The 26441-nt window shown below is 46.9% G+C and overlaps 1 protein-coding gene across 2 annotated transcripts in view; it reads right to left on the bottom strand.

Moving 5' to 3' along the window:
* Window positions 1-26441, bottom strand: part of LOC148659163 (coronin-2B) — a 53311-nt gene that overhangs the window by 11933 nt on the left and 14937 nt on the right. The window contains exons 1-5 of one of the 2 annotated variants that reach the window (XM_088641123.1): window positions 15594-15803; window positions 13311-13511; window positions 2008-2124; window positions 796-945; window positions 336-500 (exon numbers count right to left, since the gene is read on the bottom strand). In XM_088641123.1, the coding sequence (XP_088497249.1) occupies window positions 336-500; window positions 796-945; window positions 2008-2124; window positions 13311-13511 (633 nt within the window). In that variant the 5' untranslated portion in view covers window positions 15594-15803. Of the gene's footprint in view, window positions 1-335; window positions 501-795; window positions 946-2007; window positions 2125-13310; window positions 13512-15593; window positions 15804-26441 lie in introns of those variants that run through there. The other variant, XM_088641122.1, reaches the window with a different exon arrangement.

The following is a 26441-nucleotide window of genomic DNA, read 5'->3' as shown; positions in this document are numbered from 1 at the left end:
GCATTGAAAGCTGGTATTAAATATTTACCTCTTTTGTTCTACCATCTAATTCTCCCAAACTGTACTGAATTAAAAACATAAACAAAAAGATTGTCCTGTTACATTTGCAATTTGTAATTCGCTGCAATTTCGTTTGCAAAATTGGACATAATGTTGGCATGGGAGTTTTACTTTCTTGATTATCCTACGCTGCTGGTGTCTTATTTTTAAACATAAAGAGACAATTCTCCCATAGACTCTGTCCTAAAATGTTCCTTTTGCTCGTCTCTTTGTCCGCCTCCTGCAGGACAGCTAGTGAGCGTTTGTGTGTGTTTCGCACAACGGGCAGGCCGCACCTGCAGCACGTCCCCAGAGCGCGGCTCGATGACGCGCAGCCTCTTGTCCTTGCAGGTGGTGGCCAGCAGGCTGCCGTCCGTGTTGAAGGACATGCAGAGGATGACGTCCGTGTGGCAGTCGATCATCTTCACCGGCTCGCCGATGTCCAGGTTCCAGATGAGGATCTGAGGGAGAGAGGATGGGGGAGGGGAGGTGATGGAGGAGGTGGAAGATCAGTGCAAGGTGACGAAGAGGGGTTAAACACGGAGCCTTTTTTTAAACTGGGGTTTTCTATCAAACACATGTCCGCCATGCAGTTCTCAGACTGCTTTCTGTCTTTGCACAGGTGCTTTGAGAAGGTTATCATTGAAGAGGGCAGGACATTCCCTAGAGAGGGCTGTCATAGTGATGGCATAGCAACACCCCTCCATCCCCCAGGCTTGCCCCCCTCGCCCCAGCCTGTACCCGCACGGCCGATACCTTGTAGTCGTACCCGGCGCTGAACAGGATGCCGTTGGTGGTGGGGTGCCACTCGATGAGGCCGACGCGCCGGCTGTGCCCATACAGCTCCAGTACGGCCTCCGTCATGTTGCGCTTCAGCCCCCCTTCCGGGATCTCCCATATCCGCACCTGACGGACACACGCACCGTTGCAGCTCGCTGCTGCCACCCAGGGGCTGCTCCCCGCGCTGCAGGGCTGCAGTGCCCGTCTCTCCAGAATAATCATCAGGTAACTAAGGCTTTTACTGTAATTACTGCGGGACACAACTTGACAGCTGGTCGTATCGGTGTAAAGCGCAGATTGGAGCCGATCTGACATAGCCTCCTGTTGCATTTACTGTGTTCGAGCCTTATGGTAAGAGACCACAGAGAGTTCGCAGTTTAGCCAGACTATGTAAAAAAAAGTGAGACTTCAAAAATCCGAAACGATTAAAAAGCTCAGGCTGTACAATGTGGAAATCGTTTTCAATTATTGGACTGTTTCAGCATCCAGATGTTGATGCTCTTAGTGAGGATTATACCCGGGCAGGGTACTGAGTGAAGGACTTATCTTCTTTAACTCCCAGCGTAGTGTTGGGCTGACATGAAAACAAGACTGTATTATATTGGCCTGGCGTGGGCTGGTCTAAGTGCACTTTTCTCCTGCGGGACTGTAGACTCATGTTTGTTGTCCATTGTGCTGTGAGACACTTGCTTTGTTAACCTGTCTTACCCCTCGCTGCCCAGAATTCAGAGAGAACCATGCAGCTGCGTTGCTATTGTGTGCAGTGTGTGTATGGGTGCGATGTGTGCATGTGGGTGTGCAGTGTGTGTATAGGTGCAGTGTGTGCGTGTGGGTGTAAGTGTAAGTGCACATGCAGTTGCAGTTAGTGCATATGAATGGTGTGCAGTGTGTGTATGTGCGGTGTCTGCACAGTGTGTTGGGTCTGCTCAGTGTGTAGTGTATGCATACAGTGAGCAGTGTGTGCATGCGCGGTGTGCATAATGTGCATACAGTGTGTAGTGTCAGTGAACACGCGGTGTGCAGTGTCAGTGTTCGCGTAGTTGTAGTGTCAGTGCAGAGGTGGTGTGCAGTGTGTGTGCACACGTGGTTGCAACTTGTGCGCGCAGTGTGTAGTGTGTGTGCACACGCGGTGTGCTGTGAGTGTGCAGTGTATGTGTGGCGAGTGTCAACGTGCTGACTGTCACTCACGGAGGAGTCCTCAGAACAGGATGCGATGATGTTATCGATGAAGGGGTTCCACTTGACGTCCAGCACGTTGCCCTGGTGACCGCACACCTTTGGGTAGTGGGGGTCGATGCGGCCTGTCTGAGAAAGCACCGTAGAGTCAAACACTCAGGGGCTCTAGATAGATCCATACAACATACATTTGAGTTCCTAGATTTTTGGGCACTCCCCATTAACTCCCATTGTATTTTATTATTTCAAACAATATTCTGACCAAAAACACATGTGTGGCACATTCAGATTTCAAAAGAAGATGTAATTTTGTTTTATAGGAAAATATTGTGCGACGGGAGTTTCTACTTGTATTTTCTCTGACTATTGCCACCATATATAGACCGTTATGCATTTACCCCTGAACACGCACGTACGCACACACACACATTTACACACACAGATACACACTTGCACACAGGGAAAGAAGGGAAACTAACAAAAAAAAGGGCCCCACCAACTGTCCACACACACACGGCTTGTGAATGGGGGTGCTCTACTGCCAGGCTGTACTGTACCAGGCCCAACTGCAGCACAAGAGAAAGACAGGCGTACAGCCAGACATGTCCTGAAGAAAGCATGAGCCTCCCTTCCACCAAGGCCAGACCCCACTTGTCAATAAAAATGGCATCACAGGTTACAAGTTGCCGACGTTAAAGACATTACACATGGGATTTAAAGATCTAAAAAACATCAAGTGCTGAATTTTAACCACATCCTTTGACCATTAATGTGTGAGACTGGCTAAGCTGTCTTTGTAAACACCAGCTGGCGTTTTCCTGCTCTCATTCCAAGGAGAGCTGGGTTATACTGTGATCTCAGAGAGCACCGCAGAGCCTGTGATTTCCAGTGGAGGTCACATACTCCGAGCTCATCTGTTTCAAAAGCTCTGCCTAAAACGGTTTTATCCATCCATTATCAGAAAACAGCTTATTCCTGGCAAGGGTCTTGGCAGCTCAGAGCCTGTCACAGGGCGCAGATCGGAAATAAGCCCTGGACAGGGCGCCTGTCTTAGCAAGAAACACACACAGGTGTTCGAGACCCAGTTATTCCTGCGGGTGTTTCTTCCACCTGAGTACCCAGTTAAATAACTGGACAGACCCAATCACAGGTTTCATTTGGACAGTTTCCTTTTAACTGCTATGTTTCTGTTTGAAAATGACCAACATTTAAGTAGAAACAATTGCAGGTCGTTGGCTCAGTTAAGGAATCATTGAAGTAAAGCACTCAACTGCAATGAAAATCATGTGTTTGCCTCATATTTAGTTGCACTGAAGTATGTTATGTCTTTTAATTTAAGAGAATTCACAAAGTGAGTTTTACCAATTCTGTAGCAAGGTTTTAGATTATGTTTTGGCTCTTAAGTGCTTTTTAGTGCTTTGATTTGCCTTGCAGTTTCACCACTGGGTGGCACTGCGCCACTGTGATGCATGGTTCCCAGCGCTTGGTGGTTCTAGCGTCTCAGCCATCAGGTCATGGATATTTCATAGCACTTCAATGTACTGACGTCTTTCTGCGCATAGGCTCGTTCTGGGTTCAGAGAGTGAGCGCCTAACACTGTACCGGACCTGCTGTCTGTAATGACAGAGTAATTTGACCAAAGTGTTCAACATGGGCTCCCTGTAAGCAGTGTGACAGGGATACATTTTATTTGTACTGACTGGGTCACAGTCTGCAGTGAAGTACATCTTGATCCCTTTCTGGATTAAGGTCATTGCATCATTTTTTTTCATATTGCACTTGTATTGCACTTTACATTTTCAGAAGATGCATAGAAACTCTGGTCAACTAGGTTGAAACCTCTATGGATAATAACCATGTCTGTTGAGATACTATTAAAAAGGAAGCCAGTTGCCCACCCTGCAGCATACACAAGACAGAGCTCATAACACTGGTTTTGTTCAAGGCTTTTAGGAAAAACTACAATTATGGGAGGCACTTACTCAGGATTATATTTTAAAGGGCTCCAGCCATTTTGAAATGCTATCAGCTGGAATAAGTCTACCTGTATGTTGTGCCAGTAAATCCTCAAAATGTAACATTATATTCTGGTGCATGTGATGGAGACAACAAGCCCATCTCACCACAGCTGTGTCAGAGCTCCTGGACAGGTGTTACACATTGACAACTGTTTAGAAGTGGAGAGGAACAGCTCTGTGAAAACACTCAGCTTCCCTCTAAACTGTTACCCTTTCAGTCAACCCAAAAACAAGCTCTGGCTTTCTCCCTGCATTTGTGAAGTATGGAGTAGGGGTGAGCTGTCATGGGTATTAACCTTGCTAACCGCTTAACCCAGGAATACAGTTCCTCGGTTATAGTGTGTTTCCGTCAAACATTGGCAGCCTTCAATGCTCCACAGAGGCCTCATGGTGCAGTGATGCAGATTAGAAACGGCGTGTGTCCTCTGATTTCACAGGTCAGGCCTGTCCTGCAGGAAATAGTCACTGAGTTGTGTAAATGCCATTAAACAAATCATTGGACTCAGCAGGCTGCTGCTTCGGATGCAAAAGCGAAATGCTCCGTCTTTGTAAGAAATCAAAGTGCCTCAGATTAACGCAGAGACCCTGAGAACATGTGTGGGAGAACAGGTTCAAACATTGGACATCCATTCCTCCATTTTCTAACTGCTTTACCTGATAAAGGGTGGCAGGAGAGCTGGAGCCTATCCCACCAAGCAACAGGCACAAAGGACAGGACGCCAGTCCATCGCAGGGCAAACACACTCACACCAGGGCCAGTTTTTCCAACAGCCCATTAACTTACCAGCATGTCTTTGGGAAGAAACCTACACTGTATATGAACACAGGGAGAACATATAAACTCCACACAGAGAGCATCCTAGGTCCGGAATTGAACCCAGGGCCCCAGAACTGCAATGCCAATCACTGCACCACCCTGCCACCCTAAATTATTTATTCATTTATTAATTTCTTCACCAATGGTCATCACAATCAGTAGTGAGGAAAAAGCTCTGTGCTGTGCCGCGAAGTGCTTGGGGAACGAGCTTTGTGTGCAGTGGCTCAGTAACAATACAACAGTAGGGTCAGCCCTGTGCTATGAGAGAACTGTATGACGGATTGCTATGGTACTGGATGGTTGTAATAGATAAGGAGTTGCCATGGGCAGTAAGAATGTAACACAAGTGCATGTACAGCTCATCACATGGTGTCAACAGAATCAGGCATAGAAGAATGTTTGTTCTCCTAATGAATGTTTCCATCAGGACCACAGAGTACAAGGGCATGTCGGTGAGATTCCATAGTTGAGCGTGTTCTTTGGGAAGCCTTTCTGACACTGTGAGACTCTCCACCAGTCTCCTGTTCATGCTACTGACTTTTAATGCAAGCTTCAAGTGAAATGTATCCCTTAATGCTTAACGTCCCTACTCTTACAAAGCCACGTTTAACACCTCACGCTAAGGACATCCTCTAACACAGTGTCCCAGTTCACAATACTGAGCATTGGTTTGGAAAATAAGTTCCAGAGGGAAGAGCGCCACCTACTAGTCCACCAACATCACTTCACTCCGCTCCCTGGATTTCTTTGAAGGTTTCCATCCCAGTACCGACCAGTCTCAGCCCTGCTTAACTTCTGAGTTCTGACGAGGTGCTTCTGCAAGCCTACCTCTACTGATAATTGCCGAAGTGTCACTTGATGGCGGCTCTCTGTCTGGTACCCACCGGTTAAATAAGCCACCATCAATTATGGATCCCAATATTGATCATTACTGTTACCGATTCCTGATTGTAAGAAACCAGTACCACTTGATTGGCAGAAATGTTTCGAATCTGCATCTTTTTGTCGGCAGTATTCCTTACAATGCTGGGCTAATTCAACTTATACACCCACGCAATTTGGATTCGCCAATTGATTAAAGTTTCGGTTGACAAAGCACCAAGTCCAAAGTGAGACAGGAAGTCCCACTCCTCCACCACAGCCACCTGGGCAGGATTCACTTGTCAGACAGGAAGGTGGGTATTGAAGGAGGGGGACGTGTCTCACTCATGTCACTGCAGCTCCTACAGGAGCCACTCTTCAGCCATCAAGCTGAGAAGACTCTCGCCATCATTTCTGCACAGCGGATTCCACTTTCCACTAAATATAAGTCGTTTCTTCAGCCCCCTCTGCAGCACTGTCAGGAATCTAGCTTGATATGTCGCAGGAGGAATGTTTCCGAGTGGCAGTGATTGCCAAGAGTGAAGACGCCCTCGCAGTCTGCAGGAGCTGCCTGGACGAGCAGGAGCACACCGCTGTCATTTGCAGCTACTGTATGTGTCCAGGAAACATGAAACAGACAGCCAGTGACAAAGACACTGAGCTGCAATTTCTTCCCTTGCCGTGCTTCATCACGCTGGCGGAAGAATGAGTCGTCTCCTCCTCCCCCCGAGCCCGAGAGTGACCATGCAGAAGAATTTCTTTAATCAGAGAAGATTCCCACTGCACCCCTCCTGTTTCCAATGGCTTACCCTCTGCTCTAAAGCTGTGCGTTTTGGAGATCTCCGCATTACACTCTTCCTACACTTTGCATGTATTTCGAGGTCTGTGTATATTCCTCTGTACAGTTTACACAGATGCATTTAACCACTTAGGTAAAAATGTGAACTGTGCAGGTAATAAAGGCATCAATAATAATGACAGGCATGAATACACAGCACCTACAGTACCCTTGGCGATGATGAAAATGCTGTGAATACATTTTAGAAAAATGGAATGTCTAATGGACATTTTGCCAGTTTTAAGCAGAAGTGTTTTTTTAACCATCAGAGAGATTTACATGCACAGCACATCAGAGGAATGAGAGATTTTGTAAGTTTGACAAACATTGTTTTTTTTTCTCAGCATTAAGCACGAAGAGGTTCTAAAATTTCTGTTGTAAAAAAAATTACAAGTTCTGGAATGCATGAATAACATTAAGATAATATTGACAGATAGATGAGAGTGTGCATTTTACAGATAACTATTCAGATCGCCTCTAAATGCCCTTCAGTAGAATGCCGTAGGGAAACCAAACCGGTCTCATTCGTTAGTGCTACGTTTGCTGCTTTCGTTCCCGAGATATAGCACCTTGGGTCTTCAGTGATCACGTGACCATGCACGGTGACTTTGACCTCCAGTGACCCCGTCTGCCAAGTTCAAGCGCTCTGTTACAGTTTAGCTCGTACCCTTAACATTTTAAAGACAATCAATATCCATAAACCTATCAGCCTCCTTAGATGTTAATAATACTAAGACAGGAGGCATGCCAACAAGTTAACCATCTGACATAAACCTGTGGTTGCAATGAACGTAAAATCACCGTGATTGTAAGATCTATGGTTTTTATTTTCTAAGGCACGTTTTCCTTTTCTTTCCCTACCGTGACACACTATTGCCAAACGCATAACTGTGGGATACCATCGTGACAATACCTCCGCAGCATGTCATGCTAGGGACCCCATGTATATCGCGGCAGTGTATATCACGACTGGCTTCCATGCCACGCTGTCACAACAAAGGTCTCATATCAGGACATGATATACCCAGATAGGATGTGTCGCGATATATGGACTTTGTGTCGCGACATGGGGTCAGCGTATCCTGTCAGGGTATGACCTATCGCAACATATGGACTCCATGTCGCGACATGGGGGCGGGGCATTTTGTTGGGGGGGTATGTCATATCGCGATATAGGGACTCCATGTCGCTATATGGGGGGGGCGGTTTTTGCCGGGGTATGTAATATCGTGATATATGGATTTCATGTGGCGCCATGACAGTGATGCGCCAGTTGCAATGGTTATCGCGATGTATATCTGATGCGTGCACTCCTATCGTGACATGCTATCGGAGTCGTGAACGCGCTGGATGCCATGACATTCTTTGTCTGCTATTCAGTTTTGACCTCAGTGCAACTTCTCTTAGATTGATCAGCAATTGGAAACCAATGGATGTGTTACTATATATCCAGCGTGCTCATACAGCACACACGGTTAACCGGGGCTACAGTATTCCATCCATCACCTGTGTATCTGTGTATCTACATGTTCTCGGAACTGCCGCTGTGGCGCTTTACCCAATCAGAGTGTCGATTCTCACTCTTCACCCAATCGCAGCCCGAGCTGTTCGGGGGTTTAGCCAATCAGGGGCCTGAGAGCTGTTCAAGCCGGCAGCGCCAGGTGGATCGGCGTGTTTACTGTCAATGAGGATATATTTTTAAAATGCTTTACTTATTTGCAAAATAAGTACATCAGCTAATTTTTAAAACGTCTTTATTGATTCACAATTCTCCGCTGCTTTCTGTAATGAATACATGGCATTTGAACAATTTTAATCGTATATTTAAGGTAGGGGAAACACCTGCTTTGTACTTTAAAAATGAATAGAAATGTAAAGCCTATGATCATTATATTATTATGCTCGTGCTTTTTATTTAGTTTTTTATTGTTAAATTATATCGATCTTGAAACCAGCGGTAATTTGGAAACTGGTGTCTCTTCACAAATTAAAGGGGTACAAAGCAATGCATTTTCGAGGACATGGTTAAAAATTAAAAGAAAACACCTACATCCACTCCACCCGACCAGAAAGACTCGGAAAACAAAATTTCCCGCAATGTTTTAGTTATAATCAGGTGTTCAAGTACCGAGTTTGTTGGTGATTACCCTAAAAAACAAGGTGCTACATCTCGGAAACGAAAGCAGCACAAACGCCACTTTCAACGGCACAAAAGTAGCACTAACGAATGAGGTGGGTTTCATCGTTTGTGCTGTCCGTAGGGGGGCAACTTCACAGAGCTCCAGGTAAACCCTGCATGGTACTTTAAATACAATATTTCGAACGTGTTTTGAATCTTGCGTTTTGCGTTGTGTTCATTGTGTTTTGCAATAAAATATTAACGTCAGAGTAACTTCGTAAAACTACCGAAATCTAAAAGCAGGCATTCGAAATTCTTAGAACTGTTACAAGCAACAGGTGAAAATGAGCTCTTGCAGCTTTTCTTTAGCTAAAGACAAAGTCCTCATATGAGAGACCTTTGCAAACTAGCTGTCATTTGAACGGGAATTTGCCGACCCTCTAGACAGTGACGAGATTATCGCCATATTCAATTCCCAGCCCCGACGCCTACGTCTGGTCTAGAAGGCCAAAACCTCACAACAGAGGTAGGCACTGCTTGTTTTTATGTGTATCCGCCGTGGCACAATGGCGTTCGGCAGCCTAGGTGACTGTTGTGTGTGTGTGTGAGAGAGAGAGAGTGTATGTACAGTATACTGTATATACATAAGGTATAATTCTGCTGTTTAATTATACTGCTCGAGGATTGCATTGTAAATTGGAGGGGTGCCCCTATGCTGGCAACAGGGTCAGTTAGAGCCCGGGCCACCCACTTTTGCACAGGCCCACCCAAAAATCACTTCCTGGCTACGGTCCTGTGCGTAAAGCCTTGTGGATCATAAGCTTTGTGTAAGGTGTGGCGTGGGTGTGCAGCAGGCCAACACAGCCCAAGGAACCGACACTGCAGTCAGACAAATGTTGCTGAAGAGTACAAAGAGTATTTTACTTTGCAATACCTGTAGATATGCTAGTGCATGGCAGCTTTGCTCGTTAAAAGTCTTGCCAGGCTGCTGTTGCTAGTAAAATAAATGTTGCAATGGCTGTACTGTATGTCCTCTTCCAAAAGCTTACAGCTCCATAACATGGCAGCAGCAGGATAATACTGAATTCAGCACGACGGAAGAAGGGATAAGTGTGTGGGAAACCATATTAACATACGGGAATGCAGGATGCTGACTGTGGAAAAAACTATGGAAAAACCAGATAGCTCACGTTTACCATCCATACCAGGACAGCTCTCGAGTGTGAACTGAGTGCTCAGGGGTGTCGGGGTACAAGCCCGTAGAGTCGCCCTCGTCCTGCTCAGCCACCCACTCCCACTGACGGGAGTTGCTATGGTGATTAACCTGTGCAAAACCAAGCACAATGGGCGATTTGAGGTGTTGTATATTGCTCGATGCAGGGGCTCTGGAAAAGAATGGATACGGCGATCGCATATCAATGCTGACACAAGCGCGTCGGCACGCCTGCCGTTGTGGCCTGTCGTGCGGCGCTGGACTTGCTCCCCATGCCGGGAGCATGGTTACCTGTCCTGCCACACGCACGCGTCGGCCCCCTGGCGGGTCGGCCCGTTCCAGCCGCGGAACTGTGGAAGGACACACGGGCGTTTCCCCGGCGACCCCTGATTTGAAGACCTCGGCTCTTTGCTAAGAAGGATCCCAGCTGGAGCTGGGCTCCACCTTCTCAGAGGCCGGCAGCCCGCCAACGCCGTCTGGACCCAGTCGGGATGCAGCAGCCGGGCAGCGCCAGCTGGGCTGGACTTCCATCACCCGGGCAGCGGAAAACTGCTTTTGCAGACGTTACAGTCTGTCTTGCGATTGCGCTTGGGTCCGTTCTGAAATGATTCCAGGTTATCTCACTCTTCTGTAATGCCGTTTGGCAGCAGTAACCAAGGCCTTCCCCACTGCCCTGTCTCCATCAGTGTGCCATATGGCCGGCACGCTGAGACCAGCTCTGGAAGCCCAGGCCACTCATCACACTGGAAGTGCCCCTGTTCTTCATAATATCTGCTGGATGGCTGGTACAGATCTCTCTCTGTTTGATTTGGCTAACACTGTTCATGCAGAGCGATTTGCTGTTGGATCCATTTCTGCAGCTGTGTATTTTATTGAAGTAGTCTCAGTGCTCAGTGCCTCACTCAATGATATAATAGCAGTGGTACCACCTGGGATTTGAACCCACAACCTTCCAGTTACAGGTCCAACAACAGGGTAATTTCATTACTCCACCCCTTCCTTCTTTCGAAGTGGGACAGTTTCTTTTTACACTGTTTTCTCCAAAAAAACAGATTCAATCAGTGAGAATGATGACTCATGCGTTTGTAGCGTATTGGAGAAAAGACATATTGCTGTCCTAAGGCAAAGCCAGCAGTGAGCAGAAAATTAATTTTCAGCACTCCTGTGTAGACAGGTCCAAGATCGGGAAATAAATGTGCATTTATAATCCAGTTTATTCTGTTGCTGTAGATCTATAGCTGCCTGGTATTTATCTGTGGTTAGGGCGTTCAAGTATAGTGTACTGGGAACACTTGTGACTGGAGAAAAGGCATTTTTGCTCTAATGCTTTTGCCCGCACTGGAAACCGACTCAAAAAGGAAGAACTGTAGATCATTTTCTCGTGAATTTCACCTCCAGTTCTTCTTGGGCATTCAGTATACATGAAAGAAAAGTCAGCAAAATGAATAGGGGCTGGGGTTGCGAGGTTCCATTAGGTGTAATTAATAATTCATTTCCTCCTGGTTGGGATGTGGGAATCAAGGCGCAGCTAGCTCGTTTTACTCAACACAAAACCTTGCCCTCCATCTCAAAGACGGTGATATCCGCTGTGGACTGACCAGGGCAGCCAGGGGCTCTGACTCGACGAGATGGGGCCAGAGAAAAAGGGGAGAAAAGAAAGCCGTGGACATGTTTAAAATCATGGAATGTTACCACCAGAAGAAGCAGATAAATTTGCCCTTCACTTTACCCAGAGTGTCTGCAGGCACGGTGGACAGAAGCACTGTTGAACACGGGCCCAGGTCTCCCAGCAGCCCTGCCTGAGACTGACGTCATTCCCTGACCAGCTAGAGACTTGAGGCCAGCCCTGGGCAGCTGAGCGCCACTGAGCCCGCGGTGGCAGAGGGAGGCTTGAGCTCTCTCCCGACAGCCTGCTGGAGCACTGATGGAGCTCGGCTCAGTGCCAGCAGGAGCCCCCCTCTCTGTGCTGCTGCTCCGGCCGCTGAGGGCGGGTTTGTACCGTGAGGGGAAGATGGTGCACGGGGCGTTCTGAGGGCTGCTGAGGGCTTGCTGAACAATTTGTCAAGCCAGTACTTACGCCTCAAGCCATCGTACACGGCCATCTTAGGCCAAGCGAGTGGATCTGCCTTCAGTGGAAATTCTAAGGTCGGGAACAGGCACTGAGGGAAGCACTGCATTCACAAATTCATCCATTCCTGGAAAATGTTGCCGTGTTTCCATTTCCATTTACGTTTGAGGCAGGGTTGCCCTGATTAACTAGGGCTCACGTTTTTTTCTCCATGAAATACTTTAGTGTTTTTTTTAAATAAATTCTATAACAAATACAGCACCAGTGAAATTCATATTTTTTATTTCCTTATGTGTTGCATAAATGTATTGTACTGTACGTTATGTAAGAAGGAACATTGTGGGGGTTCTGCTCGATCTCATTTAGAAGTGCATTTTTAATTAAAGTAGTCCATTAATAATGATCATTTTAACTTGGTACCCTACGTATCTGGAATCCTAGGGGGAACCCCATATTGTGTCACACTGTCGGTCATAGTGCTGTTGTCCATTGTCCATGGAAGTGTTTCCAATGGTCCTGTTCGTAAGCGTACAGAACTTCACTGGTCCATGACTCAGGGGTTTCAAAATCCACTTATCTGAGTAACTAACATTATGAGCTCCCTTCCTATTTATATATATGTGGGATTCCTTTCCAATAGCCAATAGATTTCAGCTGATACCAGCAAAATCTCTGATTTGCTGTATTAAGGCTTTAGATTAATGTGCACTCCACTTTGGTGATAGTTTAGTTTGGCCTGTGTGCAGGATAAAAGAGTTGAAGGTGCCAGGAGCAATTGAAAGACTAGGGATGTGGCTCCCTTAAAGCCACAGTCTGCTCAAGGTTCACACTGCCTTCATGTCCCCCAAACCTTTCTAAGAACATCTGAGACTGAGAGCAGCCAGTACTGCTCAGTGGTCAGTGTAAAAGCACCAGTGATCAGGCTGCTCGAAACCCTCCTGCATATTTAAGTAGTCCAAAGCATTCACTTCTTTACATGGGTCTGCTTGCAAAGACTTTTAAATAAGTAGAGCAATGACAAACATAGCTTTGAGCACTGTATTGTTTGTGTTCATTTTACATTTTATTCCCAGAAAGCAACACAGACACCATGGCTCTTGTGAATAGTGCACGCGTGGTTTGTAAGTAGGGTTGCTTAGCTGGATTTGAGGATCTAAGCACGCATCAGCAGTGGTTTGTAAATATGGGAGCTGAGCACACATCCGCTGAGAGGGAGGAAGGAAAATTCAAACAGAGATGGACACTCCAAGCAATTTCACACGTGTGGATGGGTTGGAGTATTGGTGTTTTCCTCCAAGCTCTTTCATATTCCCCTCCTGGAGCCATGTGTGTATGAGTCCCGGCGCAGAGCTCGAGGGGTCAGGAGAGGCAGGGATCTTACCTGCTCCAAGGGGATGACCAGGAAAGACCCTCCTCCGGCGCTCTCTGTCACGATGGCGAGGTACTTGGTGTTGACGGCGCAGAAGTGGTTGTCATGGACGTTTTTGGTGATGGGGATCCCATCGAAGCAGTGCTCCCTGTTTGCCACTTTGCCGTAAACATTTCGAAACTTGGAGCTTCGGTACTGCGGACGCCATGACATCTGAGCAAAGGAGAAGAACCAGGAGTCAACCACAAAATAGAAGGAAGCTTTTTTCATCCCCAACCTTGCAATAACCAGTTTATCTCCTTTGATGTTTTCACCTGGTGATGAATTCCAGCATCCAGAAAACAATTCCTCTTGATAGCTGACTTTTCTGAAGTTGACGAAAAATGTTACCCTGCTCCTGCCTCCTCACCACCCCACCACCCCACCCCACTGTTAGTAGTTTCACATTTTCATGGCTCATAGTCGGTGAAAGCGATGCTCTAGAGAACAGACTGACCAAGTGCAACTGGCACCTTCCAAGTCAGGGCAGCCCTGCAGAGTGCTGCTGTGTTTGGGCACCAGAGACGGGCACCTTGAGCTCCGGGACGCTTCAGAAAGATCTCGCACATCTCTCAGCTCCCTACCCCTATCAGCTGTGAGGAATATAGAAACCATGAGAGGTCTGGGCAAAGTGGGGACAGCTTTGGTTATACCCCCCAGCCATGAGAAAACAACCACAAAACAAATGTGTGTTGAATTCGAGCCTTTCCTCATCAGGTCACAGTTAGTATGGCAACCTCAATCCCCACGTCTCCTCCCCCACATTCCCAGGAGCCCTTGCAGCGCCTCTCTTCGTAGATGATACAGGCCCTTGTAGGAGACAACATAGGAAGCTCCTCTGTCCCTGCCTGGTGCACATACAACATAACTGTGCTGTTTGTCATGCAGGGACAAGCAGCAGGCTAATGGGACAAAACCCAGAAAAGGGGTTGTTGTTAAGTTTACTGCACTGGCCAACAGGTTTGTGGTTGACGTGTTCCAGCAGACGTCTGAGAAAATTGCTGTTGACGTGCGTATTGCTTGCATGAGCAGCAATCGAACAGGAGGAAGGCCGTGGTCTGAAAGACAGGGGCACTCGAAGGGGAGACATGAATAACAGCTTATAAAGAGTTAGCTTGTGTTACACAAAATTGTGCATCTCCTCTCCCAGAGGCACATTTCTGTTTGAGAATAACAGTATTGTTCCACTAGAACTGACCCATTCCTATTTTTACAGCTAAAAAGCCACTTCACCGACGAGCAATACCACCAAGGACATCAGACGGGGGAGAGAGAGAAGGCCAGGTCTGTTCACATCCAGATCCAGGCCAATTTTATTGGACACTCTTGTAAGGTGACGTCATTCCAGCTACAGTTCAATACTGAGGGCAACATTTACAGCGTAGAGCATGCAAGCTGTGCCGGGTAAACGGCCACTGTAATTGATCTACCTTTCCGTGAAACAAGACTGGTCTCGGCCAGAAGTGAGAAAAGGAGTGTGGCCCGGGGAGGGGAGTGGGGGGGTCAGCAATCATGGGTTCATTTTAACTACCGCTAATGTAGTGCAGAATTGATCCTCTCTCTGTTAAAACATCCTACATGTGCTCATGCCGGATGTTTCAGGCACTTCATCTGGCTTCAGAACAAGATGCAGAAAAAAGCCTGGAGCCAAAGTTAGTGCACTGGATTATTGCAGAGCAAGCTCACAGCTGACCAATGTCCCCTTTAAGGTGCAACTCTTAGGATAGGAAGGATTCTGCTTATCTTAAACCCGTGCATTCTAATTTCATCGCATCAGATTAACTGTCAGAAACCAATTTCCTGTGTTGGTTTTAACACAGAACAGTGATGCATAAATGCATGCTTGTTTAGGAATTTATGTAAAATAGCTAGTGTTTCCTTGGGCTACAGACAGCGCTAGCCTTCCGTTCTCCTCTCAAGGACAACCTTTTCATTTGTTATTCATACACGGTACATCACTTGCCACTGAATGGTCTTTATTTTTTACAAGCAACCCTCTTTAACTTTCAGTGCACACGCCAAGTCTCTTAACTTCTCTGAATTACTGCCCTCCGCTCCTTCTCCATCAGCAGCTGGTGCTACCTCTGCTGACGTCCCATGGCCTTGCTGTGTCTCCGCTGCTAGCGTCTAAAGCATGTCTTTTTTGCAAAGCACAGCACTGGGCTTTTTCTGAAATTAAAGGAAACTTACTTGCAAAGCCAGAGACTCGCTGATTAGCATACCTTGCAGGCGGCCTCAATGAAACCAGCTTCTTACCTTTCAGCAGCAGTGTTGGGCTCCGCACAGGATAGGGCTGCTCTCACATTACAGATGTGCTCCCAGGAAGCTGAGTGTGCCAGTATCATTAGCCTCCCTCTTTCTTTTTCACCCCCTCCACCCTCCTCCTCCTCCGTCTCCTCCCCTCCTCCTTCAGCACCGACGCAGCCCCGTGTCTGCAGCAGTAGCTGTCTCTCAGCTCTGCTCCTGTGCCTGTTTGCTGCTCTCTCTCTCCCCCTGTCTCTGAGTCGCGGCTCCTGCTCACACATCCTGCCGATGCACAGCAGATTCTTGCCAGACCGGCCATTGGCTGGAGACCATGGGCAGGCTGCTGCTGTCAGGTGACCCTCCTCGGAATGCAAAGGATGCAAAATATAGTATCCCCGCTTAGCTCAGTTTTGGTTTTTTTTGTTCTCACACGCAGTTTGTGAGTAAAAGAGCAAAACAAAGGCAAGAACAAAAACAAAGGAAGCCGATCAGTGTCCGCCTGAAGAATCTAGTTTCTGGCTCTTGGCTTCATTGCTGAGATGCAATGCTTTTTTAAAAAACTTGGCACTGAACTCTTCTTGTAATCATTATGCAGAGTTAAAATCCATATTAAAATACCAAGTGCTTTTACTCTGCATTCAGTTTGGAAAAAAATGTGTTTTTCACCCTCTTTAGCTTTCATTAAGAGTTCATGAACGGGTTAGGCGTTCTTTGTGTCCCATGTGCGATCTTAGATTGTAGTGCAGTTTTATTTTCCCATACAGAAGCATTATATGTCCTTTCTAAGATATTGGGACTTCCAAAATTATTTTTTGTCCTTTTTGGACATTTCATGTAGCATGTTTTATTAGAGAATGTTTGGAATACCCTAAAGGATAATGTGGAAACTGGGGATGAGTCCCCTCTTGTGTATAATATTCTGTTTCTGACTGGAACACACACTGTTAGCCAGTAAATCACTGCTGCGGACCAACTCTTGATAGAGCTGCTCACTGCTCTCCTTCTGCCTAGGATGGGGGTGAGAGGAGAGTTTGTAACAGAATATAACCCAGGTTGCACCTAGTCATCCACAGCTGAAGCAATAAACCTGCTATAGCAGGCAATTACCTGTCAGGCTGTGCATTACCACCTGCTGTATGTCAATGACCAGTATTAACTACAACCCAGCTGCCATGACTATTAACATTCATTTGTCTCTAATCTTGGCTCTGATCCAGAGCGATTTACAAGGCTCACATTGCCTGTTTTTCTCTTTACATCTCTCGGTTTGACACTTGTTTTGTACAGTTGGGGTTTCTGTGGGGACTCCTGGCACACCTAGGGCACAATATGAAGCAGTAATGATGATACACCTGCGATTGGAAGCTATGACCCTCTGGCAAAAAAGAGAAATAAACCACAAGAAAGAGAGGAGAAGAGAATGACCTTGGGTCACAAAGGTGAGGGTCATTCAACAGAAAACTAAAAGGGCGATCTTAAAGCCAGAGATGTCCTGTAATCTCTACGTAAAAGTGAAAATGTCCACAGGTAGAATAGAGTCACCTACATCCAGAATTCCACCAACTGGAAGACATCGACTTAGGGTCCTCCTCTCACTTTCTTACTTCCTGTTTCCAAAAGGCCTTTTCTTCCTCCTTTTGGGCTCATCCTCTGTGTTTTTATACCTTCGCCCAAATGTGTGACCACAGACCTGGAGGACTGTACTCTGCAGCAGAGAGGCTGATAGCAAATGCAGTCTGGTGCAGAGTACATGCATCATCACCCCAGAATGTGCAGGCCAATTTACTGAGAGCGCTGTTCCGAGATCCCACAGCTGCCACCAGTGTCTTTTGGCAGAGAGCAACCCCAAGTCACAAACAGAAAAACTGTGTGTAAGTCATGTTTTAAGTATTGACAGCCTGTTGTCAGTCGACAGGCTGTTAAAGTCATGGCCTTATATACAGTAGGTGTTTATGGCAAGGCTATGTTTTGGTTGTATACAAAATCATGGTATCCTTGTTAATTTAGCAGCCATATCACCCTGCAACTCACAACTGGCAACCCAGTGAAGCTAAGCAGGTGTGAGCCTGGTCAGTACCTGGATGGGAGACCTCCTGGGAAAAACTAAGGTTGATGCTGGAAGAGGTGTTAGTGGGGCCAGCAGGGGGCGCTCACCCTGTGGTCCACGTGGGTCCTAATGCCCCAGTATAGTGATGGGGACACTATACTGTAAACAGGTGCCGTCCTTCGGATGAGACGTAAAACCGAGGTCCTGACTCTCTGTGGTCATTAAAAATCCCAGGGTGTTTCTCGAAAAGAGTAGGGGTGTAATTTCCCATTGGCCTTAACCAATCATGGCCTCCTAATAATCCCCATCTATGAATTGGCTTCATTACTCTCTGCTCTCCTCCCCACTAATAGCTGATGTGTGGTGAGCGTTCTGGCGCACTATGGCTGCCATCACATCATCCAGGTGGATGCTGCACATTGGTGGTGGTGGAGGGGAGCCCCCATTACCTGTAAAGCGCTTTGAGTGGAGTGTCCAGAAAAGCGCTATATAAGTGTAAGCAATTATTAATTATTATTATTAATTTGTTGGTGGTACTTTTCTCATGGATTTCAGCAGTGTGCAGCCTTTTCAGCTCACCAGAAAAGCTTGGTGTTCTTCTCCGCTTGTCATACTCTTTCCTGCCTCCGCTTTGTTATGTAACCAAGGAACTGAATTCCTGCTGCGATTCAATGAAGGAGCCAACAAGCAGATAAACTGTTTCTGTGTGAGATGAGATGGCAGCTCAGTTTCCCCCACATGCTCTGTATTCCTCTCTGGTTTGTGTGCTTTTTTCCCCTTCTCTCGCCTGAATAAGCTGCAAAGCACTGGGCTTCACAGCAGCCCCTGGTGTCTGAAACACCTCCTGGGAATCACAAGACGCTGCTGGCTTGGTCCCAGACCCCCTTTCTCTGTACCTCTTTCTCTCTCCTTCCCTCTCTCCCTTTCTCTTTCAGCTTCAGATTCATCACAGGCTCGGCTAGCCGAGCAACCGTTGATAAGGATGCATTACAGAGAAGAAAAAACCAGACCGAACGTTTTGGTTCTGCTGCCTTGCAGTGTAGCAGGATGCTACTGCTACATGCTCTCCATCTACTGTGGCTCCTTCTCGAAAGAGCTTCCCCCTGGGAACCCCCTTCTCTCATTTCACCCCGATTTCTGGAAGGGATGTGGCTTTAGGGCCAGTGAGTGTTCAGCCTTGCGCAGTGTGCACCAGGGCTGGTAATGTTTACCATGATGGAGCTTTGGAAGTTGTTCCAACCCTATAGTGTATAGTTAACAGATATTGTATCCCTGGGTACCATTACTTACTTCTACTCTTGTCTCCTTCCCTGCCCCTTCTCCCTCTCTGTCCCTTGTCCACACCTCTTGCCAAGCCATTCAGGCACTCCTCCTCCTGCCTGTAAACACCCAGAAGACTGACAGTCCCACTTCACTCCCCTGAAGGTCTGCTTCTCTCTTCCTGACGCAAGAAAATGCTCCTTATCAAATCTAGAGGGAAACACTCATTAGAGCGTGTTGCAGGAGTTGGGCTTTCCAACAGGACCTGCACTGGTTCTCTCTCTTTGTCACTGTCTTTTATAAACAGAGCTGGGAGAGGGGAGCCTGTGGCCATTATTCTTGAGATCCAGCCCATAAGGAGATCTTGGATTAAGACTGCACCCTTTCTGAGTTTTGTCAGTTTTCATTTAACAAACACAGCAGTCCGGGTTTATCAGTCAGTCAGTTGGCTTGCAGATTCCCTGTTTTTTATTCAGGCTTAGTGTGGGGATGTTATGGTACCAGATCTTTCATGCTCTCCGCGAGTCTTTGTCCTGTCACTCATGCGTTAATTACTCATTCTGTCCTTGTTAATAGGCTAACGCCAAGATCTGCTCGGTGTAATTAAATGCACGGACACAACAGAGGCTGTAATGCTTGTGGGAAGACTGATACAGACTGCAGATGGCCACCGTTAAGTTCTCCTGACAAACAGAAGTTCGTTTTTTCAGACGGCTGTCCGATCCGGGTCGCCATGTGTTACTGAAACAACAACAGCCACTCGCTCTCTAGGCTGTGCCCCTAGACATTCATCTGCTGATCCTCCTGCTACACCTGCTGCAATGGTTTTCTGGATCAAAAGATGTTCTTAGGGTCCCATGTAGAAAAGCAGTAAGACAGTAAAGGGTAATTCATTATTTATACCAGCACACAGGATGCCAAGAGTTTCTGTGTGAGTTTCTATAGATTCTTTTACATTTGAGCAGCATACTGCAGATGTCCCAGAACTGATGGTTATGAAAATGTGGCCTATGCCTGATCATCATGATTCCTCACACTGTCCGAATATCACTTCAGTATATAAAATGGCAGGCGACTTGCAGTGCTGGGCCCTGGGTTCAAATCTGGACCTTGGGTGCTTTCAGCATGGATTTTGTATGTTCTCCCCACATTCTTCTGGGTTTCCTCCCACAGTCAAAAACATACTGGTAGTTTCATTGACTTCTGGGAAAATTGGCACTGGTACGTGTGTCTGTGTGTGCCCTGTGATGGACTGGTGTCTTTCGCCTGCTGTTTGCCGGAATAGACTCCTGCTCCACCGTGAGTCTGAATTGGAAGAAGCAGTAAGTAAATGGGTGGCGGGACAGTGTCCTTCACTCTTTTCTGGGCTGGCCGCCAGCATGAGCGCGGCATGATCTTGACAGACAGGGAAAGAAGGAAGCTGGGATCTCTGGGGGCGTGCTCACCTTCGCAGGCAGTGATGCCCAATCTGCAAGAGAGCTTCGCTGCTCCTAGGCAAGGTTCTTCCAGCGTTGTTTGCTTTGTTTTAAATGAGTCTTGGGGATGGAAATAAGTAGCCCATTCTGCCCCCAGGTTGATCAGGAGACCCCAGGCTTCTGCCCAGATTTTCTTTTTCTTTCTCATGCCCGAGCATGAGACTCCCACAGCTCTGGGGCTGCTTAGTGCAGTGTGATTGCCTCTCTTTTGTGTGCATGCATGTAAGCTATGGCTCGGAGGCAGGGCAACAGTACTCAAGAGAGTGTGCGTGGTTCACAGAGCAGTATTGAGTTTTCCTTGTATTGCTGGGAGTCATGTTATAAAAGGAGAGAGGCTCGATTCAGTGCTGTGATTCAGAGTTATTCTCTTAGGGTCACAGCTGCACAGCAATTTTCTCTGCCCTGTGCTGTGTTTAATTTTACAGCTATACTGTAGTACTGCATTGGGGCTTTTAATGGTTATTCAAAACTATACAGAAAAACTATTATCAGCTCTGTCCAGTGAAAAGCCTTGTGTAACGTTCGATAATGAGAAAAACTTCCTCAGCTTTTTCTGAGCTGGAGTGCATTACACACGCTCCCCCTGGACATGCAGCTGAGAACTGTGGATAAATGTGTTGCTTTCACTGGAGACTGTCAGACTCTTCAGCGATTTCTGTGCAGCCCTGGGGTCAGTTTCCTTTATTCCCCATTGCTCGGCTCCAGCTCTGAGGGGGTTACGCCCATCAGAAGCCAGGAAGCTGCTCTCGCCAAACTGCGGCGTTTCCTGATCCTCTCTGCCGTCTGCTCCTACCCCACCACCCCCCCCGCACCCAACGGGCAGGTTCTCACAAGCGCCTTGCATGGCTCCCGCCCTCCGGCCCGGCCCGGAGACTGATTTGGAAGCAGCGGGGCCGGAAAGCCGGGAGCCCTGAATGGGAAACCCGCGGGCTACCGTCCCGGTTGTCAGCGCGTGCTGGAGACGTCTTTTGTCCGTCAGCCACCCCTCCATCCCGGGCTGCCTGGGTGCGGAGTCAGTTCCGCTGCCATTGACTCGCTGCTCAAAGCAGATAATACAGCCCTCCGGCCCCCCGCAGGCTGCTTTGGCAAAGGTTGCCTTTCCCCCATCTATAGCCATGAAGCGAGTTTCACAGTGTAGAGCGGGATAAAAACTGGGAAATCAGAGCCCTGTCTCCAAGCTGCTTTTAACACAAGTCAAACGGGGTAAGGCTAGTAGCACTCAAGCCCTACTGGATATCACAGTCGCCCCTTGCTTTCAGACACTCTCAGTCGTTAGAGAGCACCGAGTCTGATGGCTGAGTAAATGTTCACATGGTTTAGCTTCCCAGTACATACATGATTGAATTTCCCCATCAGCAGATACAGTATGTGAGGAACTCCAGGTCCTCCCAGTTTTGTTATATTTAGACATGAATAAAACTCAATATCCTGTCTTAATGTACCATTTGTTTTTCTTTTTCCTCTAGAAGAGCTGGAAACTCTGTTATCCTAAAACAAACCCCATAGGATTCATCCCACTCAAACTTTTAATGGAGTGAAATGAAACACCCCTGAAAGAATGTGCGCTGGCAGATGTGACCAAGGGGTTTGGGGAATTTCAGATGAACTGCAGTGTTCGGCAGCTTTTTGCAGATTTGCGTTACCGCTCAGGAAGCAGGCCTGGTATCAGGGTTGTCTGAGAAACCTTGTTTACACTGTTCTCTGCACTTTAGTCAGAGGAGCCTGTTGCCACACAGTCTGCTCCCTCTAGGGCTGAGATGTATTGTCTTAATTACACAACCACAACCTCAGCCTGTGCTCTCACTTTCGACAATTTGGTACCTTTGTGTACCTCCCACTCAGGCTGCAGGGCCACCACTGACGCAGAAGGGCAGCGTTAACATGAAGCTTACAGCACTGAGCAAATCATGGTGCTCTGACGCTTAAAGACCCGTTCCCTACTTTGACTCCCCACATCTTCTTGAAAGAAATTTTGGATAAGCACGGACACTCAGTGTTTCAGAGCTGAGAAATGTGAGTTCGTTATACTGGGCCACTACAGGAACTGGGATGCCTGACGTGAGGCAGAAAAAGACTTACAAATGGCTTGAATCAGCAGCTGAAGCACAAAGACTTAAGCAGAAAAAGTGAGATTTTCTTCCCAGCAGCAAACCGCTCAGCCCCTTGAGTACTCTGCAGTAAAACAATCTTTTGAGCGTCTCTGAAACAGAGTTCAAAGCTCACCAACTTCTTGCACAATCATCCTGGATTTGTGATTCTATCAGGAGGGAGAGTGTGTTCTTCATAGTAGGATGTGTCTTTTTCCCCAAGGCAATTCCCTGACCGCTCTTATTAAAATGAACTGTGCTGAAAAAAATAGCAGTTTTATGATGTTTTCCCAAATCGAGGTTAGTCAAGTACGAGACGTTGGCAGGCTGCGCTCATGCTACGCAGAGTAGGTCATTTCTGCAAGGGTGTGCTCCTGCTGTAATGAGAGTAGACAGCGTAGTAATTGCCTGGTCTCATGAGACTGGCATGCTGATGTACGAGGGTCCATGAGAACTCCTTTAATGAAGGCCGCAGCACAAGGGGCCTGGCTCAGTACATGTCTGCTGCAAATCACAGTAAGCAATTCCAGATTTCTGCATGTGGTGTTTGAAGCAGCTTCGTCATATTTTATCAACATGAGTAATATTGTAAGTGTGTAATTGGCTGCTGATTAGACTAATGCATTTTATAAAAACATTTGCACTTGCAAAGGATTATGCCTGTCTATACATTATCAAGACATCTTGGTGTTTTGCTCTGCAGTGTGTCCATGTTAAGTGAAAGTCTGTGTATTAAATCAATTCGCTTTGTTGGGTTTTGTGCTCGGTTTTCTTTCCCAGCTAAACCACACCCTTGGACGAAAGGAGACCTAATGTGCCATAATTTTTAAATCCAAAACATGGTGGTTATTTTTTTTTTTAAACAATGTGTTAAAAGAGTAAAATGGGAGAAAGGCACACACATCCCTCCTCTTTCAGATAAAGGCACCCTCCCAGAACTTGATCAAATCCAAATTTACCTCACAGCAGCCTGTCAGGGATGGACGCTGACTCAACCGCTCGACAGCAGAACCAGCGATGAAGGAAGAGGAAAGGTCATGAGTGTTTTTCCCTTTTTTTAAACCGGAATTGAATATGATCTTTGAACGTTTTTTAAATGTGAAGCTAGGGATAAATGTGAAGATTTTCTGAAAGCTCGGCGGCCATTCCTACCCCCGAGTGAGTTGCTGTGTAATCCACACACACTCCCACACACACAGAGCTGTGTGATGCCTTCATCTGTCCAGGAAATGGAGCCCAGCCAACAGCACATCATTACAGAGTACATTGTGCTGTGCAGGCATTCCACACGTTCATTTAAACCTGTCTGCTGTGAACGAGACGCACATCCGCCTAATAATATGCAATTATTCTCCTTATCAGCTTTCATCTTGCCACCATACCATGTGACACATATATGGTGTTGATTATAGAGGAAACTGACACCACATGTCAAAAGCTCAATAAACGCGAAGCCGCGACGCAAGTGGAAATCGAACGTTATTATCTCTTCTGTGTTTGATGCATAAGAAGAGGCTCATTGCTTTCTATTGATCATCCAGGAACCCACTGACCACACCCCTTTTGCTGGGATCGAGATGGCTACCAAAGTTCGGTGCTTTCCGTGAGGTCAGGAGAGTGTCTGTCAGGGCCCGAAAGAATCGATTCGGTCTAACTGGCCTCCCCACTGCTCTCCACGAGACGGCTTCCACCCGGCAGACAGCAAGCCTTTAATAAAAGATTACAGCCCAGCTGGCTGCCAGCTTCTAATCTGTCTGACAGGTCTGGAAAAAGGCGCACTTACTGCACTGCGGGAGGAACGTCTCTGAACCACAACATCACCCTCACCTGCAGGAACCACATGGCCAGAGAGATCTTTTCTCTGATCGGAACAGGAACAGCTGCAGATTCTTTTCTGTTTTTTCAGAATATAGCACTGCGCATCTCACAAATGGTATTCTTGTGTCTATAGCACTGTCCACAACTTTAGCCCCTGTCTCCTGGGGTGTAGAGGAATCAGGTTGGCGAGTTTTGAATATAGGGCTGAAGCCTGTGTGTATAGGGTTGAAGCTTTGTGAGATTTCAATTCCTGAACACCGTATTATCGAAAACTGATATGATACAGCGAAACATGGAGGAAAAACTGTTTTTAAATTCAGTTTGTTTTCTGTAAAACCTTAAGAGGATCATCTGAACAGAAGTCCACAGTTTTGCTTGGCAAAGAGGCCTTTCAAGGTAATCCTTAGTTCAGAAATTTAATTAAATTAAACGAGACCAGTGTTGGCCTGTGCCCATTATAGGATACCAGGGGCTATAGGGCTTATTCTCTAGACTGAGACACTGTCCCCCAACTCGCTTCCTGACCCTGTATATAGACAGAACAGTCTAAAGGTCTCCCGTCGGATTGCACAGGCATGTGGCTCTGAGGCTAAGCCTCACTGAGGTGGAGGTGGTGCTGTCAAGAACACTGACCTCAAGTTCAGAGATCATTGGGTGCTGAACCCCATCTCAGCTGCAGTGGGCTTGATTGGTATTCACTACTGCTTCCCCGTTTTTCACCCACACACATCTGATGTTTGCCAGATTCACCAGATCTTTGCTCCCGATTGCCAGATCTTGGACATTTGTGGAGACACAAAAGCTGCATGCTTTGTCAGTTTTTGTGCTTCCAAAACAACCCTGCTGGAGTCGGTTCTGAGCCTTAATTGCAGCACTAAGGAGGCTTTAAAAGAAAGGGTGTTACACTTCCTGTTTGAAATCGCAGGAAGAAATAACCAGCTGAGATATCCTTCTCACAGCCAGACTTGTACATAAAATTGTCTCTTGTTTGCCCTACATGTCAAGGTAGCCTGGTGAAATGACAGAATCTGTGGTGTCCTGACAGTACATTTCCTCTGGCTGTGGTTCGGACAGAGTAGTCTGGGTAAAGACGTCAGCGGTTGATGCAGTGAGGGGTGACAGCAGATGGGCAAGTTCAAGATGACAGGGAGTGTGAGGTTCGGGAGGTGGGAAAGCTTTTCAGGGACAGGGGTGGGGGGTGGACCAGCTGTTACCAGCTTTTGCAATCAATTAGTCAATCAGTATTTTATTGATTGCTTTCCACTGTGAGCACCATGTCAGAGCACTTTAGAAAGCAGTGAAGAGCTTGAGCAGTGCAGTGGCACAGCTGAGCAGCACAGAATGTCCAGCTGATAATCAGATCACGATCTTCTCATTTGAAACTGAATGAACATTGTGCTTCACAGACTCCACAGGCAGTGTGCTGTGGCTATGCTTTCATATAAAAAAGTCCAGACTAATATTCATGCTAAATTGTGGAAAAAAGGGACGTTCTAATTTTTCCAGAAAGTGTGCTACATTTATCATGGTGGAAGCATTATTACCTTACCACACATCTGTGTGCAATACCACGACTTCACTGTGTTTCTGATACTTTACTGAGCTGTAGAATTTGTAAAGGGAGGGTGAGCCTCACTGTTCATCCTGAAGAGGTCCTGAAAAGGCATCCACCAGTGAATGGGACTTGATGGTGAGAAAGGTGAAAAACAGTGGATGCATTTAAACACGTTTAAGGTATCACGCTTATCATGTTAACACACGTGGCCACAGAACATGACAAACTACACTGAACTTCAGAAAAATTCTTTCCAGGCTTGACAAAATCACTTCCACCTGGGGTCCATTACAAGAAGGCAAAAGAAAACAGAACAGCTTGCAGTCTCGAGAGATAAAGGACTCATGGCAGAGAAATACAGCAAGACAAAGTGTGGATCATCCACTGAGCCCCGTGACAAGAGGTTAAGATGAAACAGACTACAAATGACAGGCCTAGGCCTCTGGGTAACTTATGTCTGCTGTCCTAGTGGTTCAGTTGCTACGCCCTCTCACTGAGGATTCCCAGCTGCAGTAGTACCTGGTCTTTCGTGATACGCCCTTGAGGTTTTGTGAGTGTATGGTACTGTATGTGCGTGGGGTCTGTACAGTTTTGTGTGCAGAGCACAGCTGTGGAGAT

The sequence above is a fragment of the Lepisosteus platostomus genome, chromosome 7 (assembly GCF_059453375.1).
Source record: "Lepisosteus platostomus isolate fLepPlt1 chromosome 7, fLepPlt1.hap1, whole genome shotgun sequence".
Classification (NCBI taxonomy): domain Eukaryota; kingdom Metazoa; phylum Chordata; class Actinopteri; order Semionotiformes; family Lepisosteidae; genus Lepisosteus; species Lepisosteus platostomus.
Note: the sequence above shows the minus strand (reverse complement) of the source record. Positions and strands in the feature narration are given on the sequence as shown.